Raw genomic sequence first — 18,564 nt, 5'->3', positions numbered from 1 at the left:
GCTTGTTCGTCAAGAACTGGCAATACAACATCCATCTTTCAATGCGTTTTTTCAGATTTCCTATTCAGTTTTGGTTTATATTCCATAAAATAATTAAAACGAAAGTGAATTTATCAAGATTTATACTGACATAAACATCAGTGAATACAGAGTGTTCCAAAATACTTCATATAAAGGTATTTTTTTATATTTTATCATACCATACTTTTTGGTTTTCCGTGACTCATAGGTTGGCCTTTATTTATCAATAATGTATTTTCTCGTAGATGTCTTCGGGAAGACCTATTAAATGTGTGGTTGTCGGTGATGGAACTGTCGGAAAAACGTGTATGTTAATATCGTATACCACTGATAGTTTCCCTGGAGAATATGTGCCCACAGTGTGAGTATGCAATCATATTGGATCCCAATACATTTTTTTGTGAATGCAGTACGTGATAACTGGTATAAACGTAGACTCTACGTACATATTTAGGAAATAGACACACAATTACAAATGATAATATATTTGTCACATTTGAATCATCATAATTATATCCTCCTACTATCATTATTTAGTATGAAAATTGTAGTTAAGTCTTTTTTTATGTTCTCTTCAAAAATATTTAAGAACAAAACAATTCAATTTCAGATTTGACAATTACTCTGCACCAATGGTTGTGGATGGAGTGGCAGTGTCATTAGGACTCTGGGATACTGCAGGACAAGAGGACTATGATAGATTGAGGCCATTGAGCTACCCACAAACTGATGTCTTCCTCATATGTTTCAGTGTGACGAGGTATTTTGTTTTTTATATATCCTCATACCATAGATTAGTAAAGATACTTCGCCGCCTTGAAATTGAATGAAGCCACAAACGGCTTATTTTAGTAAGTTCTTTTTTTGAATCCTTGACAAATAAAAAGATTTTTAGAGAAAATTTACGAATAAATAACTTATTTACGTAATAATTACGTAATTTAGGTAATAAATAAATATTTATTTTAAATATTTAATGGTCATTTTAGCACGGAGACATGGCAAAACTTTTTTACGCAAGTATTTCAATTCTCAAAACTGGGTACATTTTCTTGTTAGGAGTGAGTAATCTTTACTAATCTATGCCTCATACTAATATTTTAGTGTTACATACAAATTTGAAAGTATCAACAAATCAAGTAATAACTGTATTAAGTAATTGTAGTTAAATCTGAAGTTTGTTAGTTGCATAGGTCTTCTAGTATAGTCTTATCGTATTTAATAACATGGACTTGTTGGTTTAATAATATATAGTTGGTAATTTTACAGAGTTTGTATAAATCTTATATGTAGTTAACACAACATAAAGTAGTCACTACTACTTATAGACATTGGCTCAAAGTCCAAATATAAAAGGCTTCTAAGTCATTTTTTTTAATGTGTTGGTCCCACTTTACTCAACACTAGTATAAGTTCCCATAAAGCATTATTGGGAAAGTCACATCACTATAAGTGAATCATTATTGTACTCCCTTCATATTAATTTTCTAACAATATTTTAATTTAAGTTAAATATTTGTGTCTCATATATGTAATAATATATCATAACCTTATGCCCTCTGGTTTTCAGTCCTTCGTCATATGAAAATGTAACTTCAAAGTGGTATCCGGAAATCAAACATCACTGTCCAGATGCACCTATTATTTTAGTTGGTAAGTGATATAAATAATCTATAAAAGAAGTTCTGTTCAATATTATTGCTGTCAAAAATCTTTTTTTTGATGTTACACTTTGGTGTTTGACATCATAGAATTGGTTATAAAATGACACAAGTTTTGCAGAAAATTCTAATCACAAAAATATGAGACGGTACAATATAATATGATGGTACAAATGTATCAATCATTTTGTAATATTTTTTTGTTTTGTCATAGTTTTTCTTCTTACATAATTATGAATACATACATAATTTTTAAGATCTAATCTTTAAGATTAAGATATGAAATTATTTTTTCACCAGGAACCAAAATTGATTTGAGAGATGACAGAGAAACATTAAGCTTACTTTCTGAACAAGGCATGTCGCCATTAAAACGCGAACAAGGCCAGAAGCTGGCTAACAAAATAAGAGCTGTAAAATATATGGAATGTTCTGCATTGACACAGCGTGGACTCAAACAGGTATGTTAATTATTATATTAAATCATTCTATTGTTCATCTAACCAAATCCATCCATGTGAAATTCCAAAATCTATGCATCCAAGAATATACCTACACTACGATATATAGAACAGATTATTTTATCATCTTGGTGTCTAGTCCAATATGAGCTAGATTCAACTATTATATAGCAGGAAGTGCCCAATATTGACCTTGTCTTGTAACAGAAGTATAAAATGCTATTTTAATTTAAAGGATGTGGTAATTTAGGGCTCAGAGGTAATAGAAGTGTTTGAAGTTGTGTGATCGGTGGCCTTGACCGCTTAAGCTCAGATATTCGCCTGGCTTATTGGCCAAAAGGATTACATGTATAAAAATGATGCAGATCTTTGATAAACACTTATGCTATTTTCATATTTAAATTACTTTTTGCTTGCTTTCCTATTCAAACACATTTTTAGGAATACCACTGAAGGTTATATTTACAAACTGGGAGTTCTTTATAATATTGTCAAAAATGCAGAAACCTATGTATGTGATGTAACTTTGCCCTAAACCTTTCCCATTTTTAAGAGGAAACATGCTTGAATTGGTAATATTTTCTCAATATTTCTTGTTCTATATTCCAGGTATTTGATGAAGCTGTTCGTGCGGTATTAAGACCTGAACCTCAAAAGAGACATCAGAGGAAATGTTTAATTATGTAAATATGATGCATCCATGACAAACTAATGTTATATCACATGATCATGCAGGAATCTCACAGCAACAGTAATAATATGTTTCTATACCAGTGTAATAAATGTGTTGTCTCATCTTTCTCTCCAAAGGCTTGAGGTATAGGCCATCACAGGTTATAAAAATACACACAAGCCTAAAATTTAATACACATTTTTTAAAAACCTAAAGATTCTGTGAAGCTTTTGGTTTTCCAAGGTTTAAACATTATGAGTTTATGACCTAAGATGGCTTCACTAGTGTAATTTCTATATATTATTTTTTAGATCAACTGTTTTAATCATAATATTTATCTGCATTTTTTCCAATCTGTTATCATGAATATTTAAGTGCCATAAATATCTCGAATACTGCAATGTGATATACCTTTTGGTTAATATCAAGAACATCACAATAAAAGTGTTATTTATTTTGTTCTGCTTTTTTATAAGCAAAGTGGTAATACCAAAGATTTATGAATAGATGTAAGTCTGAGTACCTTCTAGTTGTGTTCTTAAAATCAACTATGGTTGGAAACAAATTGTTACTGTTTAGTAAAATTGAGTGATGTTATTTTTATAATACACAAATGAACCTCAATAACTTGAAAGTTTTTACAAATATTCTTATGCAATTTGTGAATAAGGACTGACTGTAGAAGCTAGTTATGTGTATTAACATACTCAAATTAATCTCTTAGTTGCATGAATGAGTATTTTATATTAATAAGCATTTATTATGACAATTCTATTAAAATGTAATTTACATTTAGAACTATAGTTATTATGATTTATACCAAGACAAGTAGAATATATATAAAGATTTTTTTGGAAGTATTTTTTGCTATATGAAATCCTTCATAAAAGGATGTTTGATATTAATAAAGTATTTGGTTATAAAATGGATTTCCTACGAAGCAGCTACATTGTAAGATGCATTTACTTTTGGATATAATAATATTTTTGTGAGGGATAACAAGGGCCCAAAATGACGATAATTTATTTCTCAAAACATTTTTTTTTTGGGTCTCTTTAATAGGAGTTACTGGTTTAGATATTCACTCACGGTATATACTATATTATTTTGCGACTACATATTATTTAATTTTATATTGATTTTGTTTTATTGGGCATGAAGAAACCAAGTGTGTTTTATAGTGATTTACTAGGTCGAAATATTTTTGTATGTGAAAATTGTAGCTTAAGGATAATAAGCATTTAGTGTGATTATATTATTCGCGAAATATGAAGTTCGTGTACGGAAATCAGTCGTGAAAGAATAAGAGTGACAACACACGGAGCTTTTTTCTTCCGCCTCCATTGCGGACGAATAAAATTTAAAGATGAAATTTGCGCGATTACGTAGTCGCCGCGGTTACGCAGTAACCGTAGGACAGAAAGAGATCCATATATTATATTTTACACCATCACCACTGTCAGTATATTTTCAAATTTCTATGCTTTTTTAAATTTCGCCCTGTCCGCAAAAGCGGGAAAACAATGCTCCGTACGTTCTAAGCCTCTAGCAGCATCACAATAGCAGCTGAAGAAAATTAGTTATAGAGTAACTAAAACAATTGAGGATGTAGTGTTTTTATTTACAATTATTAACAGTTATTATTTATAGATTGTTACTTTCAGGGCTGATTTTTTTAAACGGTTTAGACTGCTTTGATTTACAGAAGCTTATAAAATGTATATAACTACAATTATTTATGTAAGAACAAATGCGCAACTCGAGACGAATCTTATGTAATATTTGCACTTCATAAATTATTGAATTTAAAATGTCGTTTTTCTTTGTTCTGTCCTTGTACGTATACGAGTGTTGGTTAATAGTTAGTTATAGAAATGTCCAACATGTAACTCATAATTAACTCGTGTGTAAAATGCTAAATAATTTGATAACATCATGTTTCAGTACCAAAATTAGAAGTTATTTTCACAAATTTTAATATTGGTTTTAATCTGTAAAAAGATATTCATAATTATGTCTACCTGTATTCTTGAAAAGTAAGCAAATCGGAAGGAAATGGAAACACCAACAAGATTGAACAACCGCGGAAACGGATAGAGGAAAATCCGGCGATGCAATCTCGTCGGAAACGATCTAGCTATTACGACGACCTAGATTCTTTGGTTTGTAATTCAGCCTCTCAAACAGGTGTAAGAAGTTCGGTTCTAATTTTGGCATGAAGTTTTATGCGTATTAGAAATTAATAAGCACCATATTTAACGTCAAAAAAAAGGCCGAAATTAAAGAAAAAGAAAACATTTTAACGTTGTATGAAATATACCAACCCAGGCCTATCCAATCAGTAGGGCTGTGGTGGTGGGTGAAGCCCATAGTGTACCTATGTGTACTGCACGACACTGCATTTTTTTTTTAGTTTTCGAATGTACTTCACAGGCTAGAATGAGATTTTTGCTCATGTACTGACATTACAGGAAATATTTTGTAGGAGGTATTTAATATATTAGTAAAGTTATAAAAAACGGATATTTTTTATTGTTGTTCAAATTGCACCCTGTATAGAATGGTGGAAATGTGATGAAAATGTATGTACTTAATAAAAAACCTGAAGTTATTCTGTAACTTATCCAATTTGTAGGGAAGTAAATGTTTCGCATAAAAGTAAAATTCATATTATAATATACACTTTATTTCATGTAACACATACATGTAATTAAAACATCCAGTAATATTACACATTTAAAAATGGGACAAGTTTAATTTCGAATCAATGATTTATTTGTGAACGATACTGCAATTAAAAATAGGAATCTAAGTTAATCCACAATCAGTGAAAGTGGAAACGTTGTCGTAATTACAATTTGGAGTAATATTAACGATAGAATTATTTTGTGATAAACTTTCATCATATCATTTCATCATAATTGAGGAATCGCTTAATGTGAATATACTCTAATATCGGAACAAATCTCAATGCAGGTAGATAATTATATCCATAACAATTTCTAACATACATCAATTAAATTTCATCTTAAACATATAATATAGAGATATTATTACGAACCTACTTTAATTCATGCAATACACAGAAAATACTGAATATATAAATACGTTTTTAACGCACATAAATCTGGCAATTGATATACATTGGATAAAAATATCATACATAAACATTATGTAAAGCTGAAAGTATGACACACGCATTGTGACAAATGTGTAAATTTAAATGTGGTTGAGTCAGTCGAATGTCTGTTATTCAATTACTGTACTGTCATAGCAAGCCATAATCTACCGGGACAATTAATATTATGTGCAAAGCATGTTATAGCACATCTCACTATGTACATAGGTAACATAGAAACAATGAGATATCGGCTAAGAATCCGAATACGATGACTAGAAGTAGACTGTCACGGTTTTTAATAGTCCGAAATAATACCATACCAGCGATAGCACAACAGACTACTTTGTGATAGATACAATAATTAGTAAAAAGGGAACCATCAACAGTGTACTATGACTTAATTCGTATTATACTTTTTTTTAAAACCTACTGAAATTTCAAAACGGAAAAGGTCTTGAAAATGTAGATATAAAATAGAAATTATAAAAATGCAATTTCATAAGGACTTTGAAATTAATATTAGGACCAGTTAATTTGGTCAAATAATAATTAAATGTCGTCCCCAAAGTACCTACACATTATATTTAATTTTATGATATCAAAATATCTAATTAGAATAATTATAAACATTTTAAACCTAAGAGCTTTGATTTCATCTCATAATTATATTTTTACCACTATCAGACTACGATTTTATGCTACTGCTGAGTTTAGATGATACTATATAAAGTATACATTACAATACTTGTCCATAGCGCCAAAATTGAATCAATAATTATAGCAGTACCTACTATAATATATATTTTTTAAATAAAGTGTTATAAACAATAGAGCTCCTTTATGTTAGAGCTGTTTTCCTGGACGTATGAATAATCATTGCACTTAAATTAATAGGAATTGTAAAGTTATGTCATTCCCTCAGAGTAAATATTAAAAGTAGCTCGTAATGGACATTGACACATAAATTATTCTGAATAAATGCTCGAAATTGGCTAGGCGAGAATGCATATAAATCCTTATAATACAATTTGTAATAAAATTGTATTAACTACTGATATTAATTCAGTTTTCTGCTATTTGAGAGGAAAAAAATCCATTCGCATATTCTGGTATTCAATTTCATTAAAAATGTAGTCTGATTAAAATATACCCAAAATTATTTGAATATACTTAGAAAACACATTAGATATTATTCAGCACCTATATGTGTATGTAAATTAAACCACACCTAATTTACAGTGAAACAAGCTGACAAAGGCCAGAAATGAATATTCTATAACATGATTAAATTAAGTTTTGATATCTAAACTTGTTAGAATCTTTATTTCTAAATCAATTTTTATTAGAACAATGTTTCTCAATAGCTGCCTCATTATTTTATGGGACCCAATGTAAACTTTATTTTCTTTATTTCATTCCTGCTTTCATTCAAAAATTTTGATACATCATTAGTTAAATTGAATTATGAGTAATATCATCATCAAAGTAAGGAATATACATATCTATTGGTTTTCGAAGATATTTTTAAACCATTATGCAAGATTGTAGCATTTAAAACATTTGCAAGAAGAATTACTAATTGCGATTAGTCCTAGCAACACAATTTAAAATTGCATACAAGAATAAATGAGTTATTTGGCCTCTTTTCAATACATATTATGATTTGTTAAGAAAGTACATCAAGAATCCTTTAAAATGATTGTAGATCATTTACAACCTAAGTTATTGTGCATACACATTATATATACATCAAATTGAATACAATAATTCTGGCAACAGTTTTGCATCAGATTTTTTTTATATACACAGGGATGAAACAATATTATTTTAAAACATCCACATTGATCATGTTAATTTAAAAACACTATCTTTATAGAGGATACTGGACACCAACTATTTCTTTAACATGATAACATTATTAGAGAGTAAGACTCAAAATTTAGCACAACTATGCTAGAATAACATTTAGATTCAATTTTGATAAAATATTACGATAAAACACCTGTGTTATTCTAGACACAAAAGATTACTTGATTAACTGGGGATGTAACATGAAAAATGTAGATTCAATAGTGCCTGCCACTTAGTTTTCTCTATTGTGTGCAATTGGCAGGTATTGATCTCTCTGATATCACATGGCTCTGTAGGGCCCTTGTGATTTCAAATACTGAATTACTAGAGAAGGCCCAAGAGAAACCACATCAGCAGGGATGGATGTCAAAGGACAATTTTCAATGCTCATTATCTGCAAGCTTACACATAATGCCAATTCAAATGGCAAATTGCACAAATTTGGATTATCATTCAAATACAATGACTCAAGATTTTCAAGCGTGCCAATTTCCTCCGGTAAATACTGTAAATTATTTTCGCCAACGCTTAAAACAGTTAGATTAATCAAATGGCCAATTGAGCGAGGCAGAGAAGTTAGTTGATTTGATTGCACAATCAACTTTTGCAACTCGTGTAAGAGACCTATCTCATTAGGCAAAACTTCAATTTTATTTTCTTCCAAATCCAAGACACGGAGCTTCCTCAGATTACCAATGCTTGGTGGAATACGTCTCAATAAATTGTTAGACAATATCAGCACTTCCAGATTCTGCAACTGCTGTATGTCATCAGGTAGTTTAGTCAATTGGTTGGTACCCAAATTCAACTCTACCATGTTCATCCATGTACCAATATCCAGGGGTAAAGATGTTAACAAATTCTCTTTCATGTTGAGCTTTGTAAGATTCCTGGCTCTCGAAAATATGCCGTATGGAATTTTATCAATTTGATTATGTTCCAAATTTATTGATACAGTATTAGTGAATTGTGCTGGTCCGCCTGAAGGATAACTAGCAAACGAGTTACGGGACAAGGTGATGCTAGTAAGCTCATGCAGTCTAGCAAGTAGGCCTTCAGGCAGCTGTGAAATGGAATTGCCTTCCACATTGAATTCATCCATATGAGTACAATTGCTCAATGTTGGTGGTATTCCTGTCAGTCTATTGTAACGGAGCCCTAAGCGGGTTAGGGCCTGAAGATTCCCAATTGTTTCTGGTATGTCAAGCAGTTCATTATGTTGTAAATCTAAAGTTGACAGGTTAATACAATAACCAATCTCCTGCGGCAGGTGCTCCAAATGATTGTGAGAAACATCAAATGTTACTAGATTAACCAATTTCCCAATTCCTGATGATAATTCCTTTATTTTATTTTCTCGCAAGCTCAGCATGGTGAGGTTTGTCAGAGAAGCGATACCATCGCCAACAACACGAATTCTGTTGAATCTTAGAAAGAGAGTCGTCAATGATGTGAGCTTGTACACAACTTCAGGTATGTCACTCAACTTATTGTGTCGCAAATCCAAAACCTTCAAACACCTTAGGTTCGCTAATGAGTCTGGGAGACTCGTCAAGGAATTTTCATTCAGAGCTAATGTCTGCAGATTGGTAAGACAGCCAAATTCTGCTGGCAGGGCGACTAGCTTATTTCCGTATAAATAGAACTCCACTAAATGCGTCAAATCTCTTACGTTCGGGGGGAGAGAAGTAATGGAAGATTTGCTCAGATCAAGCCGCTTCACTCCTTCATCACGACATCTGATGAATTCTTTGATGACATCTAAGTCCGCTTGTATAGGCTTATTCTTCTTAGCAGTCGGCTTTGGTTTATTCGATTCGGGATGTTTAACCGTCACCACTTTCGGTCGAACTCCTTCCTGATTCGTCAGAGAAGCGGTAGATAGTTTTTTCTCTCTCATACTGTGGTATTTTTCACGGGGACTCACGGTACCGATAGAATCCAGCGCCTCCGGATTCTCCCGCGGTGAATTATCCAGATTCATTTTGAATATTTCACTAACACTTCTATAGTAAAATAGAAAAATTATTATTTTAAATTTTCATCTGAAACCTGTTTGCCATCCTCCCATCTTTTTACTAACGAATCAATATCTAGTAAGAATTAGTATACATAAAAGATAGCTTTACAATGAAGGAACTCTGGTAGTCTTTATATATTATGACTGTTAGTCTCAAATTTCCTTAATCACTGCACGAATTTTGTTAGTTTCACAATTAATAAAATTTTCACAAAGGAAGGACAACGCATCCTCCATCAGAAATATTTTAACATGATTGATTTTTTTGTCATGGAAAAGGCAAAGGGGTTGTGTTCAGCCAAATGAATAATGTTACCTGCTCATACTTTTCAAATATTTTTGTTGTTGATAAATTTTGATCTTTTGTTGTTGTTTTATGTTTATTTATTTAACAGAAAAATTCAAAATGTACCACATTAGTGCTGGTAGACCCATCTTAAGAGCATTTGTTAACAATTAAGAGGTAAAAGATAAGTATGAGGCTTACTTACAAATAAAATCTTTGAGGTAAATAATATATTAGATCTAATTTTGATGTAATCATACATTATTCCTTGAGCTCAAATAATAGCAATTCAAATAAAAGCCGGTTATTGTACATAATTTGTTATCTATATGAAGACAACTTAATTTGAACAATGTTATCAGTAGTCAAATTAAAAGCCATAGTCTCTGTTAGGAGTATAGGTGTTCTGTGGCCATAGTTGACAGTTGTAAAGGCCCAGTCTAGTTGTCATTGTTGTCAAAAAATATCAAATCAAACAAAGTTTACGCTGTAGTGTAAATTGGGTTAAGTATAATTTTGAGGGATTTTAAACATTCTAAAGTACATAGTTTCTTCTTTATAAAGCAAACGATAATCCTTAAACATGGAGAAAAACAAGGACAAGGAAGAACAGAGTATCATGGACAAATCCATGAGATCTGTTTTCGGTAAGTTTAACCTTAACACAATCAATTACCTTTTTCCAAGTATATTGACTATTGAATTAAATTTTAGTTGGAAATATACCTTATGAGGCTACCGAAGAAAAGCTGAAGGACATCTTCAGTGAGGTGGGGCCTGTACTATCATTCAAACTGGTGTTCGATCGCGAGACCGGGAAACCGAAGGGCTATGGTTTTTGCGAGTACAAGGATCAGGAAACCGCTCTCAGTGCAATGAGGAACCTCAACGGATACGAGATAGGTGGTCGTGCGCTTAGAGTTGACAATGCTTGTACGGAAAAATCAAGGATGGAAATGCAAGCGTTGATGCAAGGTCCACAGGTATGGAAGTTTATCAAACGGTTTATTCCTTTAAACTTATTTTAAAGCATTATAAGTTATAAGTATTAAAATCCAAAGGTATAATTATACAAATATTATCAAAACATAAACTTAGTCATAGTAGGGCCTACCAAAGATATAAAAAATTATAATAGGTATCTATACTATATGTGTTACAAAATAACTAAAAGTTCACCAAACTGAAAATGCCTTTAATGTAATGCCTTTTTAAAAATAATAGGTTACTCAATACTTCTTTAACAAATTACAGGTTGAGAACCCGTATGGAGATGCTGTAGAACCGGAGAAGGCTCCAGAAGCAATCAGTAAGGCAGTGGCCACACTGCCCCCAGAACAAATGTTTGAACTCATGAAGCAGATGAAGCTTTGTATCCAGGTCTGTTAATTTATTTATGAAACAGTTCAATTCCATGTATATTATGAATCCATATCTATATAATATCCAGGATAAAACCTTGCATTCATTTATGTATGTATAATTCAAAGTATTAGTACATTTCTTAAAGGTATTCATACTATGTAGAGAACATTAACCAAACCCCACTTGGCCAACATAAAACACTTTAACCATATTCATACTAATCTTATGGTAAAATGTGCCATAGAGCAGTAAAATCTGTCACAATAATTATGATCAGGATATTTATCTGCAAGTCAAATAAGAACCCTGTAAAATATTGTTTTATACTATCAGTAAAATAAGTATTCTATTCTTATGTTTAAATAACTAGCATTCCATACCGTGCATGCATTACTTTACCATTATCATACCTTTAAGTGGTGAAACTTAATGAGCTAAGATCCTCAGTATTTGTTTTTGTAAAAAAAAATTGTATAAAATAAATACTGAACAATGTGTATGTTATTTCCAGAACAATCCTAATGAAGCCAGGAACATGCTGTTACAAAACCCACAATTGGCTTATGCATTGTTGCAAGCACAAGTCATCATGAGGATAGTAGATCCGGCCACTGCTGTTGTAAGTATAATAAAATCATAGATATACTAATATTTTATTCATTTATCTTTGTATCATTTCATTATTAGAGTGTGGCGACCTCCCGCTACTCGACAAGAGATGGCGCCACGAGTATTATGCATCACACTATCGAAGTTTTCTAAATATCTGGCATATATACAAGTTCCGAACTGAGACTGTCGGAGCACGGCCGCTCCCCGGGCATGATCACCTAGCCCGGCGGGAGATCTCCCTTTGCCAAAAGAGAATCATTTCCACCATTGTGTAAGAAGATATAGTGTGCTATTCTAAGGGAGATAAAAAATCTATTATAGATTGAGTGTGACCGAACCATTACCTATGCTTAGGCAGTGACACATTCCTTGCAGAATATCGATGTTAAATATTTATATGGGGGTATTTTCTATGGTGTATCTATAGTTCAACTATTATAATTATGTCTTGTAGAATTAGTGCAGAGCCGGATTAACCCTGTATGGGCCTGTAGGCAATACAATTTTCGGGCCCCTCTTCTTTACCTACTCTGACTGACTATATTATCATGTGATGTATTTTTTTGCCTTCTACCCACATTCCTGAATACAATTCCCGATATAGGCATCGATGACGTCCTAAGGGCGGGTTCAGACATACGCAGGCTCTATGCGTGCTTAACGCGGGTTGGCTGCGTGTTAGTACAGAGTCACCCGCGCAGCTCACGCGTAGAGTACGCGTACGTTTGATTCCCTAAGTCTAGGTGTTTTATATGTATACATGAATAATTAAACGCGACTCAGTTATTTTTAATTTGAAATATATATTTAATCAAACGCAATAAAAGAGAAAGTGAAATAATTTCAGTACCTTCTGTTAATTTAAATATGGACTTTTCGAACTTTTTTAGATATAAAATCTTTTACGATTTCTTCAATTTGGACCTTTTCCAATACATCATTTTCAATTGTCATTATCGACAATGAGTTTAAGCGATGTTGAGACATTGTTGCTCGAAGATAATTTTTTAATAATTTCAATTTTGAAAAATTTCGTTCTCCTGTCGCGTTTGTTATCATCAAACTTCTATAAATTTGCAATGCTATCATAACATTTGGGAAAGTTGATTGAACCATATTATTAAGGATCAATCTTTTTTAAATTTACCTTAAAATCACAAAACTCACATATTGTAATTAATGTATTTCGAAAGCTTCGGAATTATTACGCTACAAATTATTATCGCGCTACGGAAGCTTACCGAACGCACCCAACGAATCGGGGATTCCCCAAACGCGAATGAAGTCCAGTTGCGTTCCGAAGAATTATATTAGTTCTAATCAGTGTTGCCAACCCTACTGTTTTAACAGTAGATTTACTGTTTTTAACATGACAACACTGTTTTCTGTTTTAGTACGATTTTCTACTGTTTTTTTGATAGTTTATGCGTGTATCCGAATTTTATAGACTCGACGCGCGCTCTGGCGGGGAATTCCCGTTTTCTTACGCGGCACCGTTCACACAATGAAAAGGATAGCTACATTTATACTTTCTTAAGTGTAAAAGAGGTAGTTGTCTATTGAATATCGATAGTTTTTCGTCTTGGTTTTTCGATTAGGTTAAAGTTTAAACCAGTTCTTTCCAGGAAAGTTATATAAACAGGTTACTCAAGGTAATTTTGAGTACCTATTTTTAATAAATAATGTTTGCAATTTTGATTACCTATTTTTAATAAATAATGTTTGTAACTTTGAGTACCTATTTTAAAAAAAATATATAATTATATAATGGGTTTTTCTTCAATAATGTACTTTATAAAAAATTGTGAATTAAAGAAGTACTAATACTACTACTAATGGTAGTGCTGCAGTAGTTTCATTAACTATACATCTATATAACTAATTCTATGTCCCAATTGAAAGGTTTTTGAGACAGTAGATTTAATGTTTTGAAAATGTAATTATACTGTTTTCTACTGCTTCTTAAGATTGCTGCTTTTCTATTCACTGGGGTTGGCAACACTGGTTCTAATATTAGATACTAGATGGTTCTGTATGTATAAAGTGTTACATGCGTTGAAAAAAAAAGAATAGTATAGTTGATTATCATTTTCGATCCATAAAACTTTTTTTTTGCGGACTGCATTGGGCCCCTATTGATCCTGGGCCCCTAGGCAGTTGCCTACTCTGCCTTAAGGTTAATCCGGCTCTGAATTAGTGTATTTATGTTATTATTGATATTCAAATGTTATAATGGCAAACATTGTTATTTTTGTATTGTAGTATGTGTGCTTATGAGTCTTTCTATTTTCCAGACCATGCTGCATCCTAGTAACCCAGTGCCACCAATCTTGCAACCTGGTGACAAGCCACCCAATCCCTACATGACTAACAATCCAGCACAAGGAATGCAGGGTATGTATTCTTTATGAATTTATTTTCATAGTTCTAAATTTATATTTTTTATTATGATTAATACTACATACTTTCTATACTGTATGGGGGAACAGTAATGATAATTATCTAAGATATAAATTATAAAATATGCATCTTTTTCAAATTTAAGTTTTGTTCATAACTTTTTAGGTCAACAGCCACCAATGCTTGGTAATCCTGTACAGCCACCAAACCAATTCTCTAGTAAGTTTCTAGATAATTTAGTAATTATTTTTTACATATATGCTTAGAAAATTTGAAGCCAGAATGAATCTATTGAGGTGATACCATCACCAAAATGTTTCTAGCATGAAACAGGGTTTGGATTGGATGTCAGCTGGATAGATAGCCAACACCATAGTTAGGCAAACATCTTTTCTTTTGTTTTCTCTTTATTTCATAAAGAAGTTTTGTCACTTAGTTACCATGCCACTCTTGTAACAGCAAACATCTTTGTTGTCAGAAATGGCAACTCATCTACAACAGGCTTTAAATAAAAAATTATATAAAGTTTGTTGCAGATGTCTATGGGCAGCAGTTACCACTTACTGGGACAACTACACTTCTATGCATGTTTATTACTTCAGAGCAATATTTTTTTGTTACAATGCAAGTTTATATATTTTGTTTTAATCTTTACCATTAGCTTAGAAAATTGCAATTATTTTGAAACCTCATCCAAACAACTAATAGAATACTACGATTTGTTTTAAACCCAGACCGTCCGCCAATGAACATGTCGCTGGGCGGCATGGGCATGGACGTGGACCTGCGCGGCGCGCGCGCGGCGGCGCCGGCGCTGCTCGACCAGGACATGCGCTCGCTGCCCGCGCTGCCGCCGCACCCCGTGCCGCCGCCCGCGCAGCCGCCGCAACCAGCTGACAAGTATGTACAATTATCTATATATTAACGTGTTTTACGTGTTTAGAAAGGATATGATTTTGAAAAGGGATATCTCACATTTTTTATGGGACCTGGCATTCCTGCATATAAGGGTTGTTGGCCCTTAATTTTTTTTTATTTTTATGGCAACAACGTTTGCCAGGGCAGCTACTTATCTATACAGGGTGAATTTTTAAAACGGGCCTTCAGGGCCAAATCCGAAACTATAAGGATTAGCGAGAAATGCTGAAAGGAGTTACGAGGCCGATTTTGATAAAAACTAAAACTGCATCATTAGTTTTTTAAAATATTTTATTCCTTAGCCGGGAATCGAACGAGTTCATTTTGAAAAAAATGACACCTCTATATTATTCCACTATCTGATAGTGTCGCTTATAAGGATCAAATTCTGGGAAGTATAGCTACTAACGCCTAGGGATTGCACTTCGATTTTAATTAAAAAGAGGATGATTTAAAAAGGGATATGTAACATTTTTTATAGGATAGGTTAATTAAAAATTCTGTAGTCTGATAGTAAGCAAAAAATATTAAATGATGAAATGTAGTACTCATAATACACTTTCAGAGATATTTGAGGCCGTTTTATGTTTATGTTTCAGGTCTAAAATATATTCATATGTAATTATTATTACATCTTGGACTTAGAGATGAAGTCAAAACGTTGTGATAACATAAGACAAGAACAACTAATTGAATACAGTATTTAATATACTATTGAATTAACAGTTTAGACGTTTATAATGCTAAAAAGTAAAAAGTAGCGAAATTATATTCCGTAATTAAAGATATCTTATAAGTTAATGTGAGTAACCCAGTGTTCAGAGGCAACCATGACCACTAAGGAAGATTTTGCCTCAACTATAGTATCTCTAGTTTTATAAAATACCTCGTATAAAAATCTATCATAGTTGCACTTAAAACAAAACCACAGACCTAGATGATTTTGCTACACTGAAATGGTAGTTTTGATGACATTTGTATTTTATAATACAATTTTCTGTCTCAAATGTTTATTGACTTAAATTTTTTCAAGTCCACCCGTGGAAACAAAAGAAAAGTAAGTTTTTATTTATTGTTGGAAAATTGGAATGATTATCCTTTTGTCATATTTTCCCTATGTGTTTGGAGCTTATTCATAAGTGTTCGTTTTTTTCCTTAAATCCCTAAACATTCATTATATTTTGTAGCCTATGTGTTTCATTCCATTTGTTAGTTTGCCTGTAAATGTTTTAGTTTCTTTAAATGTTTTAGATTATTATTGTTGTAATTTAAAGTGTGCTACATAACTCTGCAAAATTTTACTTATTGACTTATCTTTGGGAGTATTCAATGTCTACATTCTAGTTAGTTTCTATATTTGTCAGTTTTTAACCAATTGCCATGAACTATCACTATTTCCCTTAACGCCATCGAATGTATCACACGAACGGCATGTCCCGCATGTCTGCATGGCTCAAATAAATAGATCTTACAACTTTTTTGTCTATGATCTAATAATTATTGCGTTTAGGATTTCACAACACAAGTAAAATATTGTGTTTTTTTTTTTAAATTAGGTATTTTGTACCAAACAAGAGCTCGACCTATTCTTGAAAATTATAAACGTTAAAAATAGTATTAAACCGTTTATTAATATAGCTAAATTGAATGTTGTGTTGAGCAGCATATTCCCGCGGGACCCCCGCCTGGCGGCCGCGCAGCCGTTCAGCGCGGACCCGCGCGTGCGCGCCAACGACCCCCGCACACAGAACAAAACCAACCAACGTGAGTTGTTTCGAATATGTTGTTATAATTAGCTGTTATATGTTATAGTCATAGATTAGTAAAGATACTTCGCCGCCTTGAAATTGAATGAAGCCGCAAATGGCTTATTATAGTAAGTTCTTTTTTTGAATTCTTGACAAATAAAAACATTTTTAGAGAAAATTTACGAATAAATAACTAATACTGCGTAATTTACATGATAATTAAATAATTTATAATAATAATTACAAATATTTTAGGGACATTTTAGCACGGAGACGTGGCAAAACATTTTTACGCAACTATTTCAATTCTCAAAAGTGAGTGAGTAATCTTTACTAATCTATGGTTATAGTAGTAATTGTGATCCTTAATAGCAGAATTTATATGTATCACATTTTTTGTGAGCTGTTTCTCTGTGAGCAAGAAACATTATACAAAAGCACATTATTATAAATTCCTCATAGAAAAAGTTTTACACTTTATACTTACTGTTATTCAAATAAAATACAATAAAGACTGGCTTTTTAATACGTTTTTATTTAATTCTTAAACAAAGACTGCTACATAGTTCACAAGCAAGCAACTAACATATTAAAACAAAAATATGTATGATACATACCATACCACTGACCATTTTTATAAAATTATGTGCTTTATTTAAACACTACCTGAAACTTGGGAACTTTACACACTTGGGAAAGTTTATAATTTCTGAATTATGTTTATTATTTTAGAACAAATGCCTCCAGGCATGCCCAGCGTCGCGCAGGCTAGGACTATACAGGGAATTCCTTCTGGTGCTTCAGATCAAGAAAAGGTAAGATAAATAGTAGATGCTCTACTTGTAATATTAATCTTACATTATATTATCAGTCACACCAAAATCTTTGGACAATGAAGTTCATTTCTTTCTGTTTGTATGTACATATTGTGTTTGTGTGCCCATGACACCACTTGCCCGTCCATAATTGATTTATTTTAATTAGCTTATTCATTACAGTATCGCCATAAAGTGTTACTAATAAGCGTAAATTTAAAATAGTTGATTTCCACTATTATTACAACATTTTTGTTAATTCAAATTGTATAATAGCCAATGGAATCATCATGTTATGTAATTTTTCAGGCCGCCTTGATAATGCAAGTGCTTCAGTTATCTGATGAACAGATCGCTCTACTACCGCCAGAGCAACGCGCCAGTATTCTTATGCTCAAGGAACAGATAGCGAAGAGTACGCAGCGTTGAAATGTGGTACAAAATAACAACAAATTTTGTATTGTTTAATATGTACAATGACAATTGAGTTGTAAGCCAGTCTTATGAAAATGTACATTTTATACTTATTATGAAATAAATAAAATATAAACGAAAAAATTATTTGTATATTTTTTGTTGTCTGGATTATTTAATTTATAAAAATAATCTTAT

At 32.2% G+C, this 18,564-nt stretch overlaps 3 protein-coding genes across 3 annotated transcripts; 2 read left to right on the top strand and 1 right to left on the bottom strand.

Annotated features, from left to right (window-relative positions):
* Positions 1-8: 8 nt before the first annotated feature.
* Mtl (Rac family small GTPase Mtl) lies at positions 9-4,627 on the top strand. Its single transcript, XM_073073161.1, has 6 exons — positions 9-176; positions 267-382; positions 632-781; positions 1,592-1,674; positions 1,983-2,143; positions 2,753-4,627. Exons 2-6 carry the CDS (start codon positions 267-269, stop codon positions 2,828-2,830), a joined length of 588 nt encoding a protein of 195 aa, XP_072929262.1. The 5' UTR covers positions 9-176; the 3' UTR covers positions 2,831-4,627.
* Positions 4,628-7,349: 2,722 nt separating this feature from the next.
* On the bottom strand, positions 7,350-10,074 carry Sur-8 (leucine-rich repeat protein shoc-2). Its single transcript, XM_073073156.1, has one exon. It carries the CDS (start codon positions 9,770-9,772, stop codon positions 8,069-8,071), a length of 1,704 nt encoding a protein of 567 aa, XP_072929257.1. The 5' UTR covers positions 9,773-10,074; the 3' UTR covers positions 7,350-8,068.
* A 494-nt stretch (positions 10,075-10,568) lies between these two features.
* On the top strand, positions 10,569-18,521 carry CstF64 (cleavage stimulation factor subunit 2 CstF64). The gene is made up of 10 exons (XM_073073158.1): positions 10,569-10,741; positions 10,809-11,077; positions 11,349-11,474; positions 11,971-12,078; positions 14,366-14,465; positions 14,637-14,690; positions 15,206-15,371; positions 17,053-17,153; positions 17,870-17,952; positions 18,262-18,521. Exons 1-10 carry the CDS (start codon positions 10,678-10,680, stop codon positions 18,379-18,381), a joined length of 1,191 nt encoding a protein of 396 aa, XP_072929259.1. The 5' UTR covers positions 10,569-10,677; the 3' UTR covers positions 18,382-18,521.
* The last annotated feature ends 43 nt before the right edge of the window (positions 18,522-18,564 follow it).

Source organism: Epargyreus clarus, unplaced genomic scaffold (genome assembly GCF_041222505.1).
Source record: "Epargyreus clarus isolate Ecla_fem2 unplaced genomic scaffold, WU_Ecla_fem_2.2 ptg000005l, whole genome shotgun sequence".
NCBI lineage: Eukaryota > Metazoa > Arthropoda > Insecta > Lepidoptera > Hesperiidae > Epargyreus > Epargyreus clarus.
The sequence above is the reverse complement of the archived record's forward strand: the minus strand, read 5'-3'. Positions and strand labels throughout refer to the sequence as shown.

Excerpts from the sequence above, each read along its gene's own strand:
- Mtl (XM_073073161.1), top strand. The coding sequence starts at position 267 with ATGTCTTCGGGAAGACCTATTAAATGTGTGGTTGTCGGTGATGGAACT. Across the intron at positions 782-1,591 it reads ATATGTTTCAGTGTGACGAG|TCCTTCGTCATATGAAAATG; the intron begins GTATTTTGTTTT and ends TCTGGTTTTCAG. Across the intron at positions 2,144-2,752 it reads CACAGCGTGGACTCAAACAG|GTATTTGATGAAGCTGTTCG; the intron begins GTATGTTAATTA and ends TCTATATTCCAG.
- Sur-8 (XM_073073156.1), bottom strand. The coding sequence starts at position 9,772 with ATGAATCTGGATAATTCACCGCGGGAGAATCCGGAGGCGCTGGATTCT.
- CstF64 (XM_073073158.1), top strand. The coding sequence starts at position 10,678 with ATGGAGAAAAACAAGGACAAGGAAGAACAGAGTATCATGGACAAATCC. Across the intron at positions 17,154-17,869 it reads ACAGAACAAAACCAACCAAC|AACAAATGCCTCCAGGCATG; the intron begins GTGAGTTGTTTC and ends TTATTATTTTAG. Across the intron at positions 17,953-18,261 it reads GTGCTTCAGATCAAGAAAAG|GCCGCCTTGATAATGCAAGT; the intron begins GTAAGATAAATA and ends GTAATTTTTCAG.